A 24,012-nucleotide genomic window follows, 5' to 3' on the forward strand; every position below is an offset into this window, starting at 1 on the left:
GATGACATGAATGAAATGGAGCTGGCAACTCAAGGAAATTAAGTGCAGTCCAGGATGGGGGCCCCCGCACCCCCATATTTTGGTGAAATCATGTAAGTGCGCCCATTCATCCCCGACATGTATTACCGTTAGCATGTTGGCATTTGATCAATTCCTATTTGACGGGGTGATTTCCGTCATCAGGTTTGTCGTCCTTTTTCGGTTTGCCATAGCAACCGCTAGTTTTGGATCAATTCCCATTTCAAGAAGTACCGACTACAGGGAACAAGGTAAAAACTTTATTGATCCGCCAGAGCGCTTTTTATGCGACAGTTGCCGTCTTGCCATGTTCTTACACGACAACGATTAGTTTGCATTTTAGCGAGAAATTAGCGACTGCAGGACTCGGTGTAAAACAAAAGAGTGCCACAGGTACAAAAGAGTCCGAATATGTGGCGGCAACGGCAAAGTGTCCCACAGGCAAGGAGGTGGACGGCAGACGCCATCCCGATGCGTGGAAGATGCCATTCGCTACCTCTCAAAGAGAATCACCAGTTCGCAGTGTTCCGTATGTGGGAACATGTCCACGGGCACAGCCAGACTTGGAGAAAAGGCGTCCCCCTGGAGTTTCCTCGCTGGGTCGGGTGCACAACAAAGCTCCCTGAAGTTCCTCATGGCCTCGCCCTCCGGCTTGCAGGACACGTAGACCAGACGGCGGATGGCGGGCTGGCTGCGTAAGGCCCGGATCACTCGGTGATGGAGACCGGCGCGGGCGGGGTTTACCACCGCCGCCAGGCGCCCGTCCCCGGACCCCAACTGGGACACGAGGCCGGGGAGGACCGCCTCCGCCTTTCCGGCCACGAACCGGCACTTGTCAAGCCGGTTGAGGGCCGCGTTGTGTCTGGCGTCTTCCACCGCCTGCTCTACGAGCTCCACTCCGACGAGTCGCCGTACTCTGGGGGACGCCGTGATGCCCATGGCGCCCGTCCCGCAGCACACGTCGAGGAGAGTCCCCGATCCGTCTTCGCGATCGGGGACGCACAAGTCTCGGACCGTGCTGTAGAGCACCCGAGCGGCGCTACGGTTCACCTGGAAGAATGCGTCCGGAGAGATGCGGAAGCTAAAGCCCAGCATCTGTCAACGACAGTCAAGAGCTACCGCTAGTTATTTCAGTATACACTGGGAGTGTCATCATGATTGATTTCCTGATGTGGTCATTTTTTTGAAAGAGAGCTTTATGAAAACAAACTTTTGTTTGGTTCTTAACATATATACCTAAACCGCAATGTCATGAAAAAAAAAAGTACCCCACTTGAAAGAAGGCTTATTGACACCTGGAAGGTGTTTGAAGATATATACTGCCACCTTGCGGTGTTCTTTAGCTGCTGCTGGAACGAGTCAATTGCATATCCGTCAACCTCCAAGTTGATTTCTTGGGCAAAATTCAACCACCAAATGACTGACTTGAATGTGCAGAAGTGGTTTGATTAGATCAAATTAATGAAATGAATCCAGTGGCGGTGTAAGACATTCAACCGTTTGGCTGTCCACAAGTATTGATTGATGATAGGTGGGAAGCTGAGCGACAATGAAGCGGACCTCCGCTATGGCAAAACCTCTCCGGACAACAATATGCGGACAAGAATATTCAGAGAGTCGAAAGAAATGTATTGGGAACTGCTTTTTTTGCACGATTCCTTGAAAATGCCTCTCTGTCGTGAAGCTAAACCAGGGGTGGGCAAACTTTTTGGCTCGGGGGCCGCATTGACTTTTAAAATTTGACAGAAGGCCCAGGTCAGCACGAGCTATGGTACATTAAAAAAAAAAACTGCATTTGTTGACCGTCCATATCAAACATCAACAGAACAAAAGCATGAAAGTACGGTATTAATATACTTTTTTTAAATGACAAAAGTGTTGTTGATGACGTATTTTAGCCTGTGCATCGCTGCAGATGGGTTGTGATCAGACCAGTAGAAGTAGAGCGATACAGAGGTACTGGGTGGTCGAAAAGATTGCCCCCCCCCCTGTGTTCTGCAACTTCAAGTCAATGCGCCACCTGGCGGTGAAATGCCTGTCGTTACAAGTCCAATTGAAATGAATGCAATCATTCACATCGAACCTTAATTGTGGACCAATCTTCGGCGGGCCGGATTAAAAAGACCAACGGGCCGGATTCGGCCCGCGGGCCTTAGTTTGCCCACCACTGAGCTAAACCAAATACTAAAAGACAAGAGCATCGGAAAAAGGATGTTCCGTCTGTAATCCACATCTTCGCTGTTCTGAGTGTGTTAAGGGACGCAAAAATAAACACATTTCAGAATCAGCATTTTTTTTTAAGCATCCACATCAGTCCTGCATTTCACGAAACTGCATACTTTCTGCACTTGTGTTCATTACCTGCTCATAAATGTGCGCGTGACCAAACAGGAGCTGGTAGGGCGAGTCCTCACGCGCACAACGGGTCATGGCGCTCTCCTGGAAGTAAAGCGAGTCCAGCTCACAAGCCGACCCCGGGCCATTGGCGAAGAACTCGGCCAAGTCTTCCCGGTGGGCCGCCACCTCCTCCCGGGAGAGTCCTTGTGGGTGGAAATACACGATGGCCATGGTGTTGCCGGCTGCATCGGTCCTCACCGTGACCTCTCTCCAGTGCCCCCCGTCGTGGAGGAGGAGGCAAGGCTCCAGGGAAGAGCGGCGGATGAATTCCTGGTAGCGTCTGGCCACCTGTTTGTGCTTCTCCGGCATGTTGGGCAGGTGGTCTCCATTGACGCACACAATGTTGCCATCCTTGCCTTTGCCCACGTAAAACCCAACTGTCTTGGGGTTCCCGTCCACTCCCCTGTTGACGGAGAACGTCGACTTGTTTCGATAACCGTCCCTGACTGGGGACGGCAGGATAGGCAGGACGGGGAACGTGATCTTTCCGCCATCGCAGAGCTGCTCCAGTATTTTCTCCTGATGTTTTTGCTTGACTTCAAGTTGCTCATCATAGGTGAGCCTCCACAGGGGGGTGACCACTGAGGCCAGCCTGTCCTCCCAAGACAAATCACCGGCCCGGGTGGGCCTCCCGTCTCTTTTCCTCTGACGGTTCTTGACTGGTTGCTGCGTTGCACGAACGGCAGCTATGGTGTCTTTAGATGAAAAAGACAGACAGGTCTCCCGACGAGGACGCGCAGGAACCCGTCTCATAAGATTGAACGCCCTACAGTAAGCCATCTTGACTCTCAAAGATGCAGCAGTGACTTGAAAATGCGATCTTAGGTCACACCACGAACGCACCTGTTGAATAACAGCCCCCTCTCGGCCTTTCTGTTCTGGCGGTTGCACGCCACAGTTTTCTTCCACTTGTCAAGGTCTCTCAAGAGGAATCGGGGGGCCAAGTGGCGGAAACCGGCGGGGGTCCCACTCTTGTGACGTTTCGACTGAAGTTCGGGTTGCCTTTGCGTGACGTCATCACCCCGCGCCCAGAGCTGGGTCAAGTAAATAGCTCCGCCGTGTCGCAATGGACTCAAACAAGGACGAAGCGGAGCGTTGCATCAAAATCGCACTGAACGCGGTCAGCAACAACCAACCGGACAAAGCCAGGAAGTTTTTAGAGAAGGCCCAGCGTTTGTTTCCGACGGACCAAGCCCAAAGTAAGTCGAATAGAGCGGGTTCTTCACACGGCGGACCGCCGCTTACACATTGCAAGGCTAACCGTTAGCATTGCACGATTGGGGCTCATGAGAACGGTGAGGTTTGGGTGACAGCCGTCGTTTTCTCCCCGAACAGACTTACTGGACACGCTAGCGCACAACGGGAAGCCTCCGGACCAGAATGGCGGACCCGCTAACGGAGAAAGACCTTCCATGAGGCACCGTCATCACCGAGAGGACGCTGAAACGTCCGCGCAGGGGCCCGCAGATTCGACAAAACCTTACACCGCCGAGCAGATGGAGGCGGTCAGGAAGTCAGTATGCGTCATTTGCTTCCTCGTTCAATACCGAGTGCTTATTTTGTCCTGACCGGCAACTCGCCACTTGCCGGTTTGGTCGTGAATCGCCCAAGGACTACAAGTGCAAATGTTGCGCCGGTTAAAGTGTGCCAGCTCGTGACGTCGTGGCTACAGCTGTTAACCTGAAACCGATGCAAACGCTGGACCTTTTTGGGTTGTATTTTGGTCCTGGTTTAGAATTCCTTGCAGCCAGTAGCGAGTTGTAAACGAGCCCTTTCTTTTCGCTCATTTATTGAGGAATGGAACAGCTGTGCAAATGAGCAATGTTCATGTCGCTCGAGAAACAAAAATAACTAAAATGATTAGGGCCCCGTCCAAAATAAAAGGTTATGGTTAGGAGAAGCATAATAAGGAGGTTAGTAAGAAAACGAGGAAAATATGTTTTTTTTTGTTAGAATTTAGACAATTTCCAGCCTACATACAAAAAAAATAATACTAATAAAGTTAAGGTAAGATTATGATTAGAAACACAAAGTTACTGCACTGACTTTGCCCAAACGCCCATAGAACCCTAACATAGCAGCCTACACGTTACGCTAAAATATCCTGTTCGCGGGCCGCCCGCTGTAATCACGATAAAATAGCCGTGATATTCTCGCCCTGGCGTTTGACCAATCGGAGCCGTTCTATCTGCTCACCAAATTTGTTTCATCCCTGCAGGATTAAGGGCTGTAAAGATTACTACCAAATCCTGGGGGTAGAAAAGACCGCCTCCGATGAAGATCTCAAAAAAGCGTACCGGAAGCTGGCTCTCAAGTTCCACCCTGATAAAAACCACGCGCCCGGAGCCACCGATGCATTTAAAGGTGCACCGACGGCGGTCCAAGCCAGTGCGATGTAACCACTATGCGCGGCGTTGATGACCCTTATCTGCCTGCGCCTTTCAGCCATCGGCAATGCCTACGCCGTGCTGAGCAACGTCGACAAGCGGCGGCAGTACGACCAGTACGGCGAGGAGAGGTCGCACCCGAGCAGACAGCGGCAGCACCGTGACTTTGAAGCCGATATTTCACCGGAGGACCTCTTCAACATGTTCTTTGGTGGAGGCTTCCCATCCAGTCAGTCAAAAGTAGCTCGCCAGTACAGCTGCCAAATGTCCGCGCTCTCCCCTTGATGCCGTTCGCCTGTCGCTTTTAGGTAACGTACATGTTTACAGAAACGGAAGAATGCACTTTGCGCACCACAACAGGCAAGAGAGAAGAGAGCAGCAAAGAGATGTAAGTCTTCATCCCCCCCCCCACATCTAATTATTGTACTCAACCTTGATCGGATTCAGCCCGATTGTAGCGTGCCCTCCCGGAAGAGGAGGAAACTTGACTGATGATCTTGCCGTTCATTTGTGAGCACCCTCAATCCACAATCGTGGCCTAATCACCGCAACAGCAGAGACACGTTTCACAACGCGTGCGGATAACGCGCAATTACCGTTCGTGTTTTGCACTCGATGTTTACCAACACAAATGCTTTTACGCTGCCACGTTGCCTGCATTCGAATGGTTTGGTTGCGTCTCTTTGTGAGCAGGGAGGCCTGGCTCTGTTTGTTCAGCTGATGCCCATCCTCATCCTCATCCTGGTGTCCGCGCTCAGCCAGCTCATGGTCACGCAGCCTCCCTACAGCCTTAGCTACCGCCCGTAAGCGCATCGCGGCCTCCGGCCCGGCCGGCGTCCGTTTCGAACGCCGCTTAAGTGACGGCCACGACGTGTCGTCCGTCCCGCCAGGTCGGCGGGTTACGTTCACAAAAGGCATACGTCCCACCTGAAGGTGCCTTTCTACGTGGGCGAGCGCTTTGACGACGACTTCAGCGGAGCTAACCTGAAGAATGTGGAGAGAGCGGTGGAGGAGGACTACATCTCCAACCTCAGGAACAACTGCTGGAAGGAGAAGCAGCAGAGTGGGTGCACTTGACCTTGCGGCGCTTTCGTGGCAAGAATTGTGGCTCACGCTTGTTCTGCGCTTTCAGAGGAAGGCCTAATGTATCGCGCCCGCTATTTCGGGGACTCGGAGTTGTACCAGAGGGCGCAGAGGATGGGGACTCCCAGCTGCAACCGGTTATCCGAGATTCAGGTCATGCTGGACGGTTAGAAGCTGTTTGGACTGTTACGGGTACGTGAAGATTGACTTCAAATTTTCTCTCGCTAATTTCACTGTCAACTTTTTTTTTTTTTCTTCTCAGATTTAACGATGAGCGCCACGTCGAAATGTTCATTGTTTGATGGAATTATTCGAATCATTTTATCAGTGAGTGGGCACTGTTGAGCTGAGACGACTTGATGTGCATTTTATGTTCGAAAAGAGGGAGAGAGGTTTGAGGGCTCCGTTTGCTGCCCATCGGTAGCATGTAGCCCAGTTTTGTTTGCGTTTGTGTTTTGCAAGCGCTGGCGCCGTCATTTCCGCTTGAGAGTCAACCGTGTCGTACTCACTCCGCCGTGTGACCGTCGAACTTTGGCCAAGGAAATAAAAGCGGTTTCTTACAGCGCCAGCCAAGTCGGTGTCGTTGTCTCAGCGAAGTGAGCAACAACACTTTTGACCGACATTGAAGGTCAAGCATATTTGTCAATAAAAACGGTCCGAGGGACTTTGCTGATTTCAAAATCAGGATGACGTGTGTATTGCTCATCGACGGTCATTAGATCAAGCATTGCGAAATATATTTTACCCGAAATAACATTTGTTAAAAGAACACATTTTTAAAAATTTGCGGTTGAAAAATATTAACGCGTAAAACGAAAAAAATCTGATTTGAAAAATCTATCGAACCCGGACAGAAGCATTGGGACACCTCGATGGTGGTAAGTGGTAAATCTTTTCAGGTTTTTACTGCCACGTAATAGCGTATATCCTCTCTTTTAGGTCCTTTTGGTACTTGAATCGTTTTGGAGGACCGCATCGGTAGCCTCAGCCCCCCCCCAAATCGGAGCGCACGTGTGCAGCAAACCCAAGAGAATCAAAACAAGCCTTACGCACTGTGGGCAGCGGACCTGATCCGGGAACCACTCGGCAGCTTCCTGTGGACCACCGACTTGGCATACAACAAGCCGGGAGGCTTCGGCTGACCTTTTCTTCCCTTCTCGCCCGTCTACGGGACGGCGAGGGTCCGCAGGTCGTCCCTTTGGAGTAGGAAACAAAGCTGCTAAGATTGTGATTTTTTTCTCTCTCCTAATCAGTTTTTTTTCCTCCCCTCTCTCTTCTCCATTTTGAGAACCCCAACCGGGCTTCTCATAGACACGCGTCTGAGCCGCTCATTAGTTTTGCGTTTGTTTTTATAGTTCTTTCAAGTGTATATATTGACTAGACTTTTTAACAGTGCAGAATTTATCAACGGTAATATCATTTATTAATAATGTTATTAAGTGACTTTGCTCATAGCCCGTCGGATCAAGATCGTTAAAAAAACAAAATCTTGCACAGGTAAACCTTATTTATTAAATTAACAAGTGAAGAGTTGTATTATGGTTTTCTTTTGAAATAAATTTTGTCTGAAATTGCCGTTCAATACGTTTGGTCGGTTAGCGTTGATTCGCAAGGCTCGTTGGCTGCCCTGTGAGGATACCTTTGTACGGTGGCTTTAAAGGAACAAAAGAGTGAATTGGAGTCATTTTTGTGACGGTGATTCCAAATTGCCATATTAATTGCTTTGGGGGGCTTTTTTCTGTGTCTTAAGTAAAAATGAAGTAACAAGTACTTTTCCAATATTCATCTCACAAAAAAATGTTTATAGTGGTTATTTGAGAATTGTGCGGTTAACGGATTTCTCAAAATACTCACTTTCAGTCAATAATGTGGTTGATTTATACCAGTAATTCGAGTTGAATTTTTATTTTCATTTTTACTTAATCTACGAATGACCTGGATGAGCTGTCCATTTTTAAAATAAAAAAATAGAACTTTTTTGAAGGCGAAGAAAGAGAACCGTCCACAATTGCCGAGCCATCCCGAGCAGTCACCACACCACACAAGACATAGAAAATAATTTATTTTTCTTAAATACAAAAACATGTAAGATTTGACCATCAAATACCAAAGTTATCTTGTCAAGCAACTTTAACATGCATTTTCATTTAAAAAAGAAAAAAAAATTCACCTCCAGCCAGGCGAGAAGCTGCCACAGACGGACCTTTGCCAACTACACGTTGTTGCTGGGATTGTGCGTTTGGGGCTCTATTTATGTGACTGGCCTAAATCCTGCGTGGCGCGAGGTTGTAACTCTGTGCGGGGGCGGGTTAGACGCCATGTTGGTAACTCCGTAGTTGAGTGCAGACCCACAATCGGCAAGAGGGAGGGCTGCGTTGCTGTGGGAGCGGTCTCGGTTGACTTCATCACGGCCAATCAAAGGGGCTCCTTTCATTCCCTTCAAGTCAGCACAGCGAGCCTTACGCTTTGTCAGAAATCAGGATCCTCCGGGATTTGTGCCCAGGGACTCTTGCGCCACTGACAAAAACAGAGCTCTTGGTGTCATTTCGCATGTTCATTTGAGACTTTCTAGTCAAGGAGCGCTTAGGTCAGGAGCACTCTTCAATGAGCAGCTCCCCTGAGCAGTACAACTTCCTCTTCACGGCCCTGAAGCCAGACCTCAGTCTTAGAGAGCGTGGGTGCCTCGCGGCCGTCTCGCACGTCTGCTGGGACCGGCCGCTGATGAAGAACCTCCGGACCTCGGGCCACAATCCGCCCGCCCCGGCTCTGAGCACCAGGGTCACGTGGAAGGTGGGCACCAGCGCGCCCACCACGGCGATCTCGCCCACGCTGCACGGGGACCACGGCTCGCCCCTGTCCACGCACAGCTCGACCAGCGCTCCCCGCAGGCCGCACGGCTCGCTGGCCGCCAGATGCACCAGCTCCTGGCCCACGTGGTCCAGCAGGGAGTCGGGCACGAGGAGACGGGAGCAGCCCAGGAGCTGCACGGCGCCGCGGAGAGATTCTTCGATGGTGGCCACCAGCTCTGCGGCCAGGGTCTCCTCAGAGGGGTAACAGAACGAGCTGCTCTCGGAATTACACGTGGACATGTCTGCTACGCAACCTAAAAGCAAGGACGGGGAGTCGTTCAGAACCATTTGGAGACTGCACAAAACTGCATTGACTTGATAACAGCGTGCACACATAGGTAGCAACAACAAAATGCAATTATGTGAAGCAGTTGTTTTTTTTCCCCAAGACAATTTTTTTATGTAATTTTCTTCAGGGTTATTATTATATTTTTTGGGGGGTGATGTCTTTTGCGATGTTCCATTGCATTTAATAGAAATGTATTTTTAAACACGTACAGATGTTTACTTCATGCAACAGTTCTGAGACGAAAGAGTTTGCTGCAGCACTCACCGATGTCAGTATCGTCGTGATGCCTGTGCGCGAGCCCCTTGAGCCTGCCCCAGGACAACCGCTTGGAGCCGCCGTCGTCCTCGGCCGGGGAAGGTTGGAAGCTCCCGTCCAGGGAATGAGCGCAAGACATTGTCAAACAAAAGAGCAAGGGAAAATGAGGGTTAAGTGCAAAAAAAGTGACGTCAGCTGTCAGTCGGAGTCTGCGGTAGAACACGAGCAGCAACAATGGAACAAAGCGTTAAATAGGCGAGCGGCGAAGTTCCGCCCATTGGATTTATCCGCCAATTAGGAGACACCTCACGTGCTCGGCATCCAAACCTGCATGGTAATGTGACAGCGAAGGACACGCCTCCGGAACCCTCGCCGTACCAAAACTTTCCGTTGTTGTTACTTTAGTTTTTAATATCCATCCATTTTCCCAATTTATTTATTTATTTAAAAAACAAATCAAAACAGCCCACTGATTGAACAACATGGATAAAACACAAAATGTTCAAAAATGAAACAAAACTTTTGTTCCCCCTTTCCCTTTGCCGAAGTTACCCAATAACAAGCTTGTGGGAGGTCAACAGCAGGCGTCACACGAACCTCACGTTTTGCACGTAGGCTGCGAATTAGCAACGAAATGATCGGAAGCAACAGTGACGATGAATCACAAACACTCCCAAATGTATGTATGTCCATGCGTTGGCCGTAGGGAGATACAATACAATACAATACATGCTGATTTATATAGCGCTTTCACAACAGCGGCAGCTGTAACAAAGATGATCCAAACAAAACTGTTCCTTCGTGTATTACAATCGTAATTACAAATGTCTTTCTGCATATAACTCTTGTATTGGTGCACGTTGCAAAAGCATACTATGACAAAAGTTACTGCAGCAGGAATCGAAAACTGTACCCCTGCATTGTGAGGCGGACGTGCTAACCAGTCGCTCACAGTGCCCGCACACTGATCATGTAAATGCAAATATAATTGCCATTTTTAATTTTAAATTCGATTTATAAATAAAAACACATCGTAACATTTGAAACATTAAATACTGTACTACAATAGGGAGGCGCGAAGCTGTATGTTTTCAACTGCAGTGCTACATCTGTCCTCCAAGTGTCAGTAGTCAGAACAGGAAATCGAATCACCGCCGAAATGAGGCGAAGAAGAAGCTCCGACTGGAGGGCGGCAAATTTTGACACCTCGTCGAGTGGGAACGTCGAAATGTCATCGGTAACTTTCGCTTTTTCTCATCCTGTGGCTGTTTTACTTACAGTTGTTAACATTTCAACTGTGTTTAATGTACCACGTTTGCTGTCGAGAAGTGAGCTAGTTATAATTTTAGACGCCCGAAAAACCGTGACGTCTGAAATGTCCAACACTAAAAGTGCTGTACTGTACTTGTATACTCGTGTTAGAAGGGGTTCAGTTGTCCTCATATCGCTAGTTCTTCAACACAGTCCTACATTCATTTGTCATGTCATGAATATGTTTTGCCTTGTTTGTCCTCATACCAAGCTTGGAAACGTTTTCCCTAGGATTAACATGCTTCAACTTCCACAGAAATAAATGTTTTAGCAGGCCTAGCAGGGTCACTACCCGAAAACCCCACGATGGAGCGGGGTACACTCTCTAACAAACTGTTACAGCTCCAGTATATTAGAAAAACCTTAAACATCTCCTGTTTTGTTGCCCAGGAATGAGTGGACAGGACCGAATAAGAGGGACATGGCGGGGTGGAAATGATGGTTGGAGAGGAAATGGAGGAGGAAGGAGAGGAGGAGGAGGCAACGGGGGATGGAGAGGAGGAGGCAATGGAGGATGGAGAGGAGGGTGGAGGGGTAGACCTTGGAGAGGGGGTTCAGGTAGTGGACGTGGAGGAGGAGGACCATACGGTGGGAAGGCTGGATGTGATAACAGAGCATCGGCAAGTCAAGGCTCTGGCACACATAGGGGTGAGTTTATTCAATTTGCTTTGGAAAAAACAAGAACTCCCGCTGTTGAGAAATGAGCTCACTATCGGAGGCAGAGGCACTTACATTTTTTGCTCTAGTGTCCTGTACTGAACCCGCCCTTACTACAAATAACTACTTCTCGTCAGTTACATAAATTCAAACGTTTTGACTGCCTCTAATTAGCTACACTTAGGACTCCGGTCACACCATCACACCTTGACTTTGTAATTTAACTGATAAAATGTTGGCACTAAACAAAAAACACATACAATAGCGCTATATTCATTGAACAAAAAATAGCAACATTCTCTCAACTAAAAATGTTCAGGGGAAGTTAAAAGAAAAAAAGCACCGCCAGAGATAGCTGCTACTTTAACCCCACTAACAAGAGTCCAATTTGAATCCAAATTGCCTTTTCAGTCCTCCATCAGGCCACTCTGGATGTGCTGTGCCCTTACAAAGGATGGTCGCTGTACTTCACTGACGGTATTTAATGAAGATTAGGCCGAGCGATGATAAGATTCACACATGAGAATCAGACTTTTCTTTCGGCAGGTTTCATCGAGAGCTCGCCAAGCGTAGAGAAAATCAAAGCGTTTGAGAAGTATTTCACCTCCAAGATTGACCTCTACGACAAGGTCGGGTTGTGTTTCTGACGTGATGTGGTGGACTGGGGTGGTGACTCGCTGTGTGTTACAGGACGAGATCGAGCGTCAGGGCAGCGTACTGGTGGACTACGCGGACCTGACCACAAACGAGACGGTGCTAGCCGCGCTTCCTGCCCTGACTGCAGAGTTGAAGGACCAACCGGAGATGATCTTCAACTGTTTGGGAGTGGCCATTCACCAGGTACAACTCACACGCACGGATGGACGGGTTGAATGATTACTTCTTAATACTGTATGGGCCAGTATTTCTATCCGAGTTCACTGTTGAATGAGAAGAATTCTGGCCAAATATGAGTGATTATTGATCGTCATTGAATTGCACCTTGTTGAATATGAATGGCAGATCATGTCTGCAAAAGTCGAATATTTATCGGCCATAGAGAGTCACAGAGAACATTAACTCAACAGGTGTGACTCCAAAGTGGAACCCAGAGCTATTTTTTGTGTGTCACAGGCAAGTAATTGTGAATAAAATGCTGTACAATTATTTAATGTTCATCTGATGTTGATCGTTTTTTTTTTTTTTTGCTTGACAAACCTATGAGGGCCTCGCCCATGTAAGAGGAAAGAGGAGAAGCGGCAATAAAACAGGCCATAATGCAGACGCTAGTGTGTGAGGCCGGACACGAGACAAGTTGCATACTAGGTGCGACTTAACCAAATGCGAGAGATTAGAAATAAATCGAGATTGAAACATTTCTATAGAGATAGCCGCAGGCGTCATGTTTATTTTATTTGTTTTGAAGGCAGCCTCCTCTTGTTGTGAAACAGGTGTTAACTGTGGACTTGGAGAAACAGGCCGCCGAGCTGCCCGGCGACGAGCTGCCCGTCACCGCACCAATTATTAGCATCCCTCGCATCAGTGCAAGGTATGCGGCAGCAAAGCTCACGTTTGTTTACACTCGAGGTCCACTGTGAATTTAAGAAAACTGCACCCCTGTTCAAATGGGCGTTTTTATGAAATATAAAAAAATGAGCCCAATGCGACATTGAACCTGTACGTCTCGATTGCAAAGAAAGACCGCTTTATGGGAGACACCCCGAGTGTGAATGTGTTTGATTCATTCTGAACACAGCTAGCTGCAAGTTATAAAGGGGTGTGCACACTTGTGCAATGGCCTTTTCTCAGTTGTTTACTTTTACTTCATCCCGTTAAAAGATTTTCTGAGGGGATTTTTTTGTTTTACATTTGACTCATACAGGATGTAGGTCGGAAAAAAAAGCTTTTTCAAATAATTTCTCTGGCTTTCATTATTTTATATCGCAGAAACCTGGCATTTGAACAAGGGCGTGTAGAGTTTCGATACCCGCTGTAAGCGCGACTTATATATACAGGCTGTACAACTACGAGCCGCTGACTCCGCTGCGCACGCTGCGCGCCAGCGTGTTCGGCTGCCTGGTGTGCGTGAGGGGCACGGTGGTCCGGGTGAGCAACATCCGGCCTCGATGCACCAGGCTGGCCTTCCAGTGCCTGTCGTGCTCCAGTACGCTCTCGCTGCCGCTGCACCACGGCAAGTACGCCACGCCCGCCAAGGTAGGAGGCACGCGCACCCCGGCGAATACGCAGGGTTGGCGTCGGAAGGGTCTCACTTGCGTGTGTTGTCTGGCAGTGTACCCAGCTAGATTGCCGCAGTCGTGCGTTCAGCGCCAGACGGAGTTCCCCTCTGACACACACTGTAGACTGGCAAATCATCAAGTAAGTATGACACACCGCGTCGACTTGCGCCGTTTGTGACGCTTACAAGCCTTTATTCCACTAACAGGGGGTTAGTGGAATAAACAGCCTTCCGCTGTGACCGCTACAAGTTACCGCGCGCCAACTGGGGATGCCCGGACCTCTGCCACTTTGTATTCCAGTATTTCAATATGTGACAAGTCCAATGTGTAAAAGTCCTACGACACACCACCACCAAACCAAATTGCTACAAATTATTCCAGCTCTCCCAGGAGCAAGACACCTGATTTAAATAATCAGGATTCTTCTAATGCTGCCTCAGACCTGGCTGATGAGCTGATCATCTGAATCAGGTGTGTTGCAGCCGGGAGACATGGAAAACAGGCAGGACAGTCGGCCCTCCAGGCCCGCAGCTGGACATGCCTGTTGTACACTGAAAGAATGCTCATCTTGTCTTTGTTTAGTCAGTGAACAATCGTCGCATGTTTAGTCACATAGCTACGCGAGATTGATACAAAGGTTAATTGCACCTGTCCAAATCTCTTCCCTTGTTCTGCTTCTCGCTTCATGTTGAAATTGGATCATTTCTCAAGGTCGACAGCATTTGAAAACGACGATATCACCACTAGGTGTCGCACTTAGCTCACTGGTTCGTCAGCACTGACTCACCTGCAGCAGACTGACTCCTCGCAATTGCGGTTTTGGTCTGTTCGGATAAACAGCGGATTGTTGACAGAAAGCCATAGGTGGGTCTGTCATGTCAAGTATGTGTGTGCGTGCGTGTGTGTGTTGGCAGGGTGCAGGAGTTGGTGTGCGGCGAGCAGAGGGAGGCCGGACGGATCCCACGCACAGTTGAGTGCCACCTGACCGCCGACCTCTGTGACAGCTGCGTCCCCGGCGACACGGTGACAGTGACGGGGATCGTTAGAGTCACAAATGATGGTACGCACACACACACACACACAACCATCTGTGTCGACAGACATATCAACAGTGTACAGCTGCAACTTGCAAAGTTACAATTGTAGGAAAGGACATTGGACAGTACTTTTCAGAAGGCCCATTGCTACCAAATTTCTACACTAAAACGATTTTGATTGCTTTTTACATCATCGGTTCTCATCTGTTGGGGGTGGGGGGGGAACAATGGCCTTGTGTTTGCGATCCAGGCACCTCCAGGTGGAATAAGGACCAGTGCATGTTTCTCCTCTACATTGAGGCCACGTCAGTCAGCAACACCAAAGGTGGCTGCCGTTCCAAGTTTCACTCCCAAGTGAGTTGTCATCATCAGGTGGAGCCTCATGACTGTTGAATGCAGGTCAGCGGTCCAAGTGTGGAGGTGCGGGGTCGTCTGGCGGCTCGCCCGAGGACCGCTCTGGAGGTGAGGAGTTTAGCCTCAAGGAGCTCTATGCCATCCAGGAGATCCAGTCGCAGCCTGACCTGCTCAGACTCATTGTGCAGTAAGTTTGCCGGCCTGAAAGGCGAAAAAAAAAAAAGATAGAATCAGAGGCTTTCTTTGAATGAAACTCGTCGGCGGAAGCTCCACCGTCGGGCCAGGCTCCAGATTTGGCATCGGCACGAGGGCACCGCATGTAACCGACCCTCAATATTTGATCACAAGCGAATTTTTCATCTTCAATCTTCAATTGTCCAATGATTTCATCCCTTGGAACAAAACACGCAAGACAGCCTGTTATTCACGTACTGTCTTTTCCCTTTCTCTTCTATTTCTCTCTCCTTTTTCGTTCTATCTCTTCTGTGCTCTCTCTCTCATCGCTGCAGCTAAATTAGCTTCGCTTTCGAAGAGTTGAAGGTTTTTATCCATTTGAGGCTTCAAGGGTTCAACACTTGAATGTGTGTCCACATTGAGCAAAATGGAGTTTTAGGTGGAGCTTTAGGTGGTTCCTGCTGCTTTCGGATGTTTGTTGGAAAGGTGTTGACTCCTTTTTGCTCTCTTCAGCTCGCTATGTCCTGCCATCTACGGCCACCTGGTGAGCACCGCCGTCCATTCTGCGACTTTTCTGGTCGGCCTCTCACGCTGATGCGTTCCCACGCGCGTTTGTAGCTGGTGAAAGCGGCGCTTGTGCTGGTGTTGTTCGGAGGCCGGCAGAAGCACACGGGCAAGAACAGCGTCCCGGTGAGAGGAGACCCTCACGTCTTGATGGTGGGAGATCCCGGACTGGGCAAGAGCCAGATGTTGCAGGTCGATTCGATGCCCGAGAGCTCGACTCCATCCGATCTCCATCCATCTTTGTTCCAACTCCAACAAAATAATTGTATTGTCGTTTGTAGGCGGTGTGCAACGTGGCCCCTCGGGGGATCTACGTTTGTGGCAACAGCACCAGCGCCGCAGGTAACCCGTCTCACCAATTTTGCGTGGAGCGCTCACATTAAGGCGGTAAACTTTGATTGATTCGGGCCACTTTGCCTCATCTGCGCTGTTTGTAAAAGCCAGCTTTTTTCCCACGTTGCTACTGTGTGTAAATGGCACTGAATGGGTGAGGGGGGGGGCTAATTTCCAAATTCCGATGTTGTTATCAGAGGCGGTAATAGAGGCAGGATGTCACCCGCGTGGAAGGGAATTTAGCAATAACGCAACAGTAGGGTGAAGTTGAAAGCAATTGTCGCTCTCCATATTCTATACCTCAACACTTTGTTTGAATTGAGAGTATTTCACATGTCAAAGTAGTTACGGGACACTTTGAATTTTGTGTTCAGGACTAACAGTGAGTTTGTACAGAGATCCAGGAAGTGGAGATTACGCTCTGGAGGCTGGGGCCTTGGTGTTGGCCGACCAAGGTGGGGACGCAAGTGCAAACATCCATGCAGATTAGCTTTTACACTCAGCTCCAGAAAATGAGTTCAGACCTCTCAAGATGGTGTCAATTACAAAGGAGCGTCCTCATCGTACATGATGATGGAATGAGGCAGCCACCGTTCTTCTTAGTTGCAAATGTTTAAAGGAGCCTTTTTTTTCCCCCACAAGTTAAAAATGGTTCCCGAGTGTCTCGTGCTGTTCTGGGGGACTAACGGGCTTTCGTTATCATTTAACATTTTCGTTATCAGCCCTGGCTTTTTTGACATGGCCTACGCTATTCACTCACTAAACGGCATCATCTTTTCTCACGATCGTGAAACACTTTCTATATTGTGTTCATATCATATACAGACATTTTCTGTTTGCGCGTGAAGTGCCGAAAATTGTCCAAATTCCATTATGTTGGCATTTCTTTCCCTCATCATCGACACCGCAAGCAGAGATTTATTGCCTAATCTTTGGTCCTTTGTTCAAAAGCGGAGGTGCATTGATGAACGCAAGTGCAACTAATGAATTATCAAATCAATCTATAGTTATTTTTCTAAGCTACGCTGATCTCAAATCCAAAGTGATGCAAATCTGCCATCTACAGGGATCGGGTAGACGAGCTGAGCAAGACCCTCTCATGTGGGGGCGGGGGGGGGCTTGACGAATGTGTCAGTGGTGTTATACAGTTAGATTCCGGTTGACGAATCTATGGTAAACATCCTTCGCAGCGAATAAATGGAGAAAGTCACTTTATCTCTTCCCCCTTGAAGTCGGCATCCGTGTCCTCTATTCAGGTTTGTGCTGCATCGATGAGTTTGACAAGCTGGGCAGCCAGCAGCAGGCCCTGTTGGAAGCCATGGAGCAGCAGTCCGTCAGCCTGGCAAAGGCGGGAATCGTTTCCTCTCTGCCCGCCAGAACTTCCGTGGTCGCCGCCGCCAACCCCATCGGAGGCCATTACAACCGAGGCAAGACCGTCTCGGAGAATTTGAAGTGAGGCGTCGGTCGGTTGCTCAGGACGTTTTCGTGGCTTGTCGCCTCTCTTACGCTGCGTGGGGGCTGATTTTCAGGATGGGCTCTCCGCTGCTCTCCCGCTTCGACGTGGTCTTCCTCCTCCTGGACGTCCCGGACGAGTCTCACGACCGCCGTCTGTCGGAGCACATCATGGCCAACCGTGCCGGCGGAGGCAAAACCGGCAGCGCCCAAGTCGTCAGGGGCAACAAGAGCGACGCGGAGACGTCCATCTTGCTGGAGCGCGCCGACATGCCGCTCTCTGAGCGTTTGCAGGTGAAGATTCGATTCCATTTGATTTGTGGAGCGAAGGAGGTTCATCTCAAGCCACTTTGCATATGAAGCGCGCGCCTCACACATTAGGAGACTGGCTGAACCCTGCATGAGCCCCACAGCAGAGCGGCAGGGAAGAAACCTCAGACGGACCCGTAACTCAATGTTGGGCGGCTGTCTGCCTCGACCGGTTGGGTTTAGAACGATCGAGGAGTGTACACTATTGCAGTAAATGCAGTAAAAAGTCAGGATGTATCTAAAATAATGAACATTTCATCAGTGTGGTGGGAGTGTCATTCTCCTGGGTTTTGATTGGCTTCTGGTAATGTCAGGCATTTTCGAGTAGAACACTCAGTTTCGTTTCCAGCACGACGATCTCCCCCCCACCACGCGCCCCGCATTTCCGTGAAGCTGAGAACAACAAGTGCTCTTGTTCTTTCAGATCCGAGCGGGTGAAGCAACCGACCCCATTCCGGCGGTCTTGTTAAGGAAGTACATCACCTACGCTCGCCACTACGTTCACCCCACGCTCTCGGCGGAAGCGGCGCAAACGCTTCAGAACTTCTACCTGTCGTTGAGGTCCCAGTCGCGAGCCGCCGACACCACGCCCATCACCACCCGCCAGCTGGAGTCGCTCATCAGACTCACCGAGGTAGCCGCCGACCTGTCGCCGTGCATGTCAGACCACGCTGCGGAAAGTACCGGTAATCAATTCACGAGTGCGATCTGGCCGCCTCCATGCAGGCGAGAGCCAGACTGGAGCTCAGCGAGACGGCCACCGGGAGCCATGCGGAGGATGTGGTGGAAATTATGAAACACAGGTAGAGCGGGGTTTCCCAATGTTTTATGAGCCACGCATATCACATGACCAAACAAGAATAATATAGACAGTCAACTGATCTTGTCTCAATTTACTCCTCACTTGTGGGCCTGTTTAGTTTCGAAATGTCGTAAAATTACTTATTATGAGCTAGCAAAACATTTTCCATATTCCCTTTCTTCATTCCTTCACACACCTCACGCTCTGTTCGTGCAGCCTGGTTGACACGTACTCGGACGGCCTGGGCAATCTGGACTTTGAGCGCTCGCAGCTGGGCGCGGGCATGAGCCAACGCGGTGCCGCCAAAAGACTCATCAGCGCTTTGCACGCGCACGCTCAGCAGACCAATCAGAAGCAGTTTGACCTCCAGACCATTCGATCTGTGGCGGAGAGGCTGAACATAAAGGTACAGTATGACATGATGTGTTTGGGGATTTACTGTATTTTACAAAGGTGGCCCTCACCTCTCTTCATTTGAAGTTAAGGTTATTCAAGTTGATTTCAAACCAGACAATATAACAATACATCACCACAAACAAAGCGGGGGGGAAAAAAGCAGCACACATCTAATTCCATTATCCGAAATAAAAACACCAATACGACCAAAACAACCCCACACTTATCTCATACCACAAACAAGGAAAAACAGTCATTTTCTCTGGTTCCTACTTGTTGTTTTACCTGGGAAATATGTCTTAAAATGTATTTTTACACTTTATTTCTGTCTCGATATGCTTCTTCAATAATGTTGCAATTATTTGCAGTCATTGATAAACGGTGCATATTTTTTGGCAGGTGATGGACTTTGAGGGTCTGGTAAGTTCTCTGAATGAACAAGGTTTCCTGTTGAAAAAAGGAGCCAAGCTCTACCAACTTCAGACCGTCTGACAAGCCCAACGGGCTTTACCATCACTCACTGAACTGGAGTGGACTGCAAAACTACCATTCGAGAGCAAAACAAGCAACAGACAGGCGAGACCAGGGGTGGGGTGAAGTACCTGAATCTGTTTTTTAACCTGGCCCACCATGCGTGAAATTAGCCGCTTTTTCTTGAAATTGGTTTGTTCCAAAGTATTTCTTAAAATAAGGGTAAATAATTGGCGAATCTGTGATTTATTGGAAGTATAATACAATTCAAAAATAAAATGTTCATGTAATCATTTATATTTAAATAATTGTATTTAAATTCTAAATAATACCATTTAAAATAAGAATGGCGTAATTGTGAAAACATTTGACAAACTTTACAAAATTTGCCCGCCCCTTTCAGCTACTTCACATTTCAATGGATCGTTCTTGCAAGCATGATTTTTCAAATTGTTTACTTTTATTTGACTTGCACTTTATTTGTTGTGCACTAATTTGTTAATTAAAGCATCTTTCTTTTTCGTAACCGAGTAATGCTATGCTGTTTTTCTTTTTTTTTTCCAGTTGTATTATCACAATGATATTTCGTTTAACCATATAATGTAAAATATTCGTACCAATCATTTTATTTTCCACGCGCAGTCTTGTTTCGCGGCTCCACCTCGCGGGCAGATTTACGACATTGCCCGCCCTCGCCGCGTCTCTTTACGGCAACATGGCAGCCCACTTGGTCCTGTCGGACCTCGTTCGGCCCTAAGCTGTAAAACTTCGTCATGGCCCCGCGGACGCAGGGCTCGCCGACGGAGTGCAGGTGAACATGATCATTTTATGTTTTCGGAGCCCTGCGGCGCCGCTGTGCCGCAAAGCCGCCGAGTGTCTGCTGTCGGCGCGGTTCGGGGCTGCGCGTCGGCAGGAGGAGGCGAAGACGACTTGGCGGCTCCGGCCCGGAGCACTCGTCATCCCGGCGGCGGAAGGCTCCTGGAGTCTCGGCCTCAGATGGGCGGACCGCCGCGCTCCCCGTCGCCTCGGCCCGCTTCTGTCGACGCGGTGGAGGCCGTGTCGGACCCAGCTCGTGCTACGCGGAGGTCACGGCAGCTTGGCGGTCAACTCCCGGGCCCTCCTGTCCACCGGCGGTCGAGAGTTCAGGGGGAAGAACGACCAGAAAGCGGACACACCGCAGGGGGAGGCCTTCCCGGTACCCGGACAGGGCCTGTTTAAGTTTAAAGAACTGGTAAGCACTTTCAGGCTGTAAGGATCACCCTTCCGTTCCTTAAAAAAGGTGGAGTGAAAATAAAAGAGCTTTACAAAAAATTGTGGCTCACAGACCCCCGTTTGAGAACCGTTCATCTGTTAAATAGATTGTCAATTGTCACCCTTCAGTACGAGAACCCGTGGACAATTCCCAACCTGCTGTGCGTGTGTCGGATAGTCCTGGCTCCTTTCCTGGGTCACCTGATCATCCAACAACACTTCCACCTCAGCCTGGCGCTCTTCACACTCGCCGGAGCCACTGACCTGGTAACACACGCGCGTACGATGCACAAAAACACAACTGTGTCATGTCAGCGCACAAGTCCGCTCCTCCTTACTTCGCCAAACAAGCCCATTCGGGGGGGGGGGGGGGGGGGGGGGAATGTTGCTTGTTCGCCATTTTATGGATTCACGCAACGTTGCAAAACTGCACAAACTGGCGGTGCCTGTTTTTTACCTCTCAAATTTAGGTCACTTCTCAGTGAAAGTAAGACGGGAGACGAATGTCAAAAGCTGCGGTCGTTATGCCACCCCTTTGTTGACTCCGACAGCAGTCTGTAAATTAATCATTAGGCATTCAACAGATAACACTTGTTTTATGCCTTGATTGCGTGTGTGTGTGCGTGTCCTTCTCAGCTGGATGGTTACATCGCCAGGACGTGGCCCACGCAGAAGTCAGCGTTAGGAAGTGCCCTGGACCCGCTGGCGGATAAAATCCTCATCAGCATTTTATATATCAGCCTCACGTATGCAGACATCATACCAGGTATTATTCCATGCGCGCCTTGAGAGCTCGTCCTGTGAGCTGTGGGAAAGGATGCGGATTCAGTTGGCCCAACCTGTGCAAGTGATGAAGTGCCTGTTGTCTCTCTTGCAGCACCACTGACAGCTCTGGTGGTCTTCAGGGACATTGGTTTGATCGCAGCGGTCTTCTGGGTCAGATACAAGACGGTGCCGCCACCGGTGAGGCTTTTTTTTTTTTTTGTCATTGCCACCTAAAAAAGAAGTCTTTTGTGTACAGTATGTCGTTTCCATGCCACTCACAGGTCACCCTCAGTAAGTTTTTTAACCCCTGCTACACGACAGCTCAACTCAAGCCGACACTATTCAGCAAGGTGAGACGTTCACTGTATCAAAGTAGAAAAAAATGTTTTTTTGTTCATAGTTGAATCACCCGCCACTATGAAGGATTTAATTCAAATCAAAACATATTGGTTCTAATAACTCAACTCCACTGTATTTATAGAGCACTTTCAAATAGCCATCACTGCATAAATGAGTTGCTTCATCATTGCTATGCTTTACACATTTGCATTAATTTACATTGTGTGTGTGTGTGCGTGCGCACACGTGCGTTTATCTGTTTGTGTGTTGATGTGGGCGCTCAACAGGTGAACACAGCCATCCAACTGGTTCTGGTCGCGGCATCCTTGGCGGCTCCAGTCTTCCAGTACACCGACAGCATCTTGCTGCAGGGCTTGTGGTAAGACGCCAACAGCGCCACCCACTGGCCCGCCGATGCACCATAAAGGAATGTTGAGTGTGCCCTCCGCATTCAACTGGTATGTGAGGGGTAGCACTGTAATTTGTATCCTACGTGTTGCAGGATCATCACCGCCGCGACCACCGCGGCATCGGGCTACAGCTACTGGCACTACGGCCGTAAGACTGTCCGGGTGCTAAACACCAGGTCGCCATGACGACAGCAAAAATCACTCGTTAACAAGCCTGAGACAAACGAGGCACGAGTCAGACACGCGAGTGCTGGATGACGGCCAAGAGTGGTAAGAACAAACAAATGGCTGCTAAGGCGTGTCGCCATGGCGATGACTCGCCGCAGATGGTGATCCCGCCGCTCATCCCCTGGACCCACTATATGTAGAAAGAGCATCTCCTATTTTTACACAGAGCGATCACCGTCACATTACTGTATGTATGAGTCGCGTATGAATGTTTGATTTATCAATAAAATTGAAAATCTGTTCAATGCAAATGCATCTTGAGGAGTGCAATTCATACCTGATAGTAAATCTCAATGAATGACATCACCAAAATAAAAACACAGTGAGTAAATGGTTGCCCCAGTCAAAGTATACACAATTAAATATAATGTATGCGCCATTATTCTCCCTTATTTTCCGTTTAGCCCCAATGTTATTTTTATCAATGTGATTTTAGGATAAAAGTTAAAAAATAGCTGGCCCTTTTTGAAGAAGTAGAAAAGGCATCGCACTGCCTGGACATGAGCGATGCTTGAAGAGAAATGTGTTGGGACACACCTGCAGTTAAAAGGAAAAAGAAAAACAGTTAAACAACCTTAGTGGGGACCAAGAACAAAACCTTGGGGGACTCCATTTTTGGACATTTCGAGGCCACGTGTCTATACTTTTGCCTAACCTTTGGTGTTGCTTATTCGGAGTAATCACTTCAGATAAGGTGGAAATCAACCATATGTCATATTTAATACTTATATATATAATATAATATATATTATTTGTACATGTTATTTGGGTGTATGTGCGCCTATAAACAGTCATTTGGGATGTGTGTCCCTTGAAATATAAAGAGAAAAAAAAAGGATGCAATTGGGGACTTGGTCCTGTACTCTAATTACAGCGAGTGAAAAAAAAAATGTACACATCACCTTTCCTTGTTTTGGGCATATTTAATTTTATAATGAATCGGTTTGACTTTTCCTTAGACTTTTTTCTGTGTTAAAAAAACATCATATCCACTAAATATAAGCCATGAGGCCCCGTGATATCATCTGCAATGCACACCAACAATCGTCTGTGGAAGATGCCAAACATGAGATTTACTTTTACAGTACATGCTCAACATTTTGTGTTAGATCTGTAAAAGGAGCAGTGGATGATACCCATAAGAAACCCAAGTGTGCAAGTGTAGGCTATAAGAAGGATTAATTATGGAGTCACTTGACCTCTTTTCCGTTCTGCAAATCTCCTTCAGGCAAGACCAGATGCACTAAAGCAAAAAAAAAAAATAATAATCTAGTTATTTGTGCCATTTAGATTATTTCTAAATGTATTTGAATGTCGGACTAATACCTCTTTTGCTCCAAAGTTGAATGTCTGACACACAGGCCACGCTTGACTAAAAGTCCTTTCCAGCGGCCTGGGAGCTCGTCTCTGAGGACTCCTTTAAGACGCGCATAAGCACGAACCGCCTGGTACGCTTCCAACGCTCTTTAGGGATGCTCTTGTTGCATCGGTCTGACATCTCCTTCCATTTTCAAAGGCTCCCTGAACGCATCACGGCCGGGCCTCGCACCCCAACAGTCCTCCAAACTCCACTTTTGCTTATGAAATCCAAAAAGTGATTCAGATGATTTCCAGTTCCTGCAAAGGTCCTGTCCTGCATGCTCACACACACACACGCACGCACAC

General features: G+C 48.5%; 5 protein-coding genes and 1 long non-coding RNA gene across 8 annotated transcripts; 3 read left to right on the forward strand and 3 right to left on the reverse strand.

The window, feature by feature from the left end:
* Nucleotides 1-263: 263 nt before the first annotated feature.
* On the reverse strand, nucleotides 264-3,363 carry trmt2b (tRNA methyltransferase 2B). The gene is made up of 2 exons (XM_086121891.1): nucleotides 2,380-3,363; nucleotides 264-1,113 (listed from the first exon to the last, which is right to left on the reverse strand). Exons 1-2 carry the CDS (start codon nucleotides 3,193-3,195, stop codon nucleotides 511-513), a joined length of 1,419 nt encoding a protein of 472 aa, XP_085978017.1. The 5' UTR covers nucleotides 3,196-3,363; the 3' UTR covers nucleotides 264-510.
* Nucleotides 3,364-3,470: 107 nt separating this feature from the next.
* Nucleotides 3,471-7,467, forward strand: dnajb12a (DnaJ heat shock protein family (Hsp40) member B12a). The gene is made up of 9 exons (XM_086121892.1): nucleotides 3,471-3,614; nucleotides 3,751-3,928; nucleotides 4,634-4,779; nucleotides 4,861-5,031; nucleotides 5,111-5,190; nucleotides 5,496-5,605; nucleotides 5,693-5,865; nucleotides 5,935-6,077; nucleotides 6,825-7,467. Exons 1-8 carry the CDS (start codon nucleotides 3,482-3,484, stop codon nucleotides 6,054-6,056), a joined length of 1,113 nt encoding a protein of 370 aa, XP_085978018.1. The 5' UTR covers nucleotides 3,471-3,481; the 3' UTR covers nucleotides 6,057-6,077; nucleotides 6,825-7,467.
* Nucleotides 7,468-7,932: 465 nt separating this feature from the next.
* LOC147198763 (DNA damage-inducible transcript 4 protein-like) lies at nucleotides 7,933-9,505 on the reverse strand. The gene is made up of 2 exons (XM_086122201.1): nucleotides 9,288-9,505; nucleotides 7,933-8,988 (listed from the first exon to the last, which is right to left on the reverse strand). Exons 1-2 carry the CDS (start codon nucleotides 9,415-9,417, stop codon nucleotides 8,474-8,476), a joined length of 645 nt encoding a protein of 214 aa, XP_085978327.1. The 5' UTR covers nucleotides 9,418-9,505; the 3' UTR covers nucleotides 7,933-8,473.
* An 891-nt stretch (nucleotides 9,506-10,396) lies between these two features.
* On the forward strand, nucleotides 10,397-19,429 carry mcm8 (minichromosome maintenance 8 homologous recombination repair factor). The gene is made up of 21 exons (XM_086122523.1): nucleotides 10,397-10,515; nucleotides 10,980-11,237; nucleotides 11,658-11,723; nucleotides 11,793-11,875; nucleotides 11,937-12,086; nucleotides 12,677-12,774; nucleotides 13,241-13,439; nucleotides 13,516-13,601; nucleotides 14,377-14,522; nucleotides 14,750-14,824; nucleotides 14,899-15,040; nucleotides 15,541-15,571; nucleotides 15,646-15,783; nucleotides 15,873-15,933; nucleotides 16,299-16,379; nucleotides 17,181-17,376; nucleotides 17,454-17,670; nucleotides 18,110-18,319; nucleotides 18,412-18,488; nucleotides 18,704-18,893; nucleotides 19,283-19,429. Exons 2-21 carry the CDS (start codon nucleotides 10,982-10,984, stop codon nucleotides 19,373-19,375), a joined length of 2,595 nt encoding a protein of 864 aa, XP_085978649.1. The 5' UTR covers nucleotides 10,397-10,515; nucleotides 10,980-10,981; the 3' UTR covers nucleotides 19,376-19,429.
* On the reverse strand, nucleotides 18,490-23,869 carry LOC147198765 (uncharacterized). 3 transcript variants are annotated; one of them, XR_015102112.1, is made up of 6 exons: nucleotides 23,674-23,869; nucleotides 23,547-23,590; nucleotides 21,369-22,884; nucleotides 21,063-21,307; nucleotides 20,762-20,869; nucleotides 18,490-20,564 (listed from the first exon to the last, which is right to left on the reverse strand). It is a non-coding gene; the product is annotated as an uncharacterized LOC147198765 (long non-coding RNA). The 3 variants fall into 3 exon arrangements; XR_015102111.1 differs by having other exon boundaries at nucleotides 21,445-23,590; XR_015102110.1 differs by having other exon boundaries at nucleotides 21,369-23,590.
* Nucleotides 20,172-22,598, forward strand: crls1 (cardiolipin synthase 1). The gene is made up of 7 exons (XM_086122524.1): nucleotides 20,172-20,585; nucleotides 20,735-20,872; nucleotides 21,242-21,371; nucleotides 21,483-21,568; nucleotides 21,652-21,720; nucleotides 21,997-22,088; nucleotides 22,212-22,598. Exons 1-7 carry the CDS (start codon nucleotides 20,172-20,174, stop codon nucleotides 22,303-22,305), a joined length of 1,023 nt encoding a protein of 340 aa, XP_085978650.1. The 3' UTR covers nucleotides 22,306-22,598.
* Nucleotides 23,870-24,012: the final 143 nt, after the last annotated feature.

Source organism: Hippocampus guttulatus, chromosome 10 (genome assembly GCF_054856545.1).
Source record: "Hippocampus guttulatus isolate MCC_2025c chromosome 10, RoL_Hgut_1.0, whole genome shotgun sequence".
Classification (NCBI taxonomy): Eukaryota; Metazoa; Chordata; class Actinopteri; order Syngnathiformes; family Syngnathidae; genus Hippocampus; species Hippocampus guttulatus.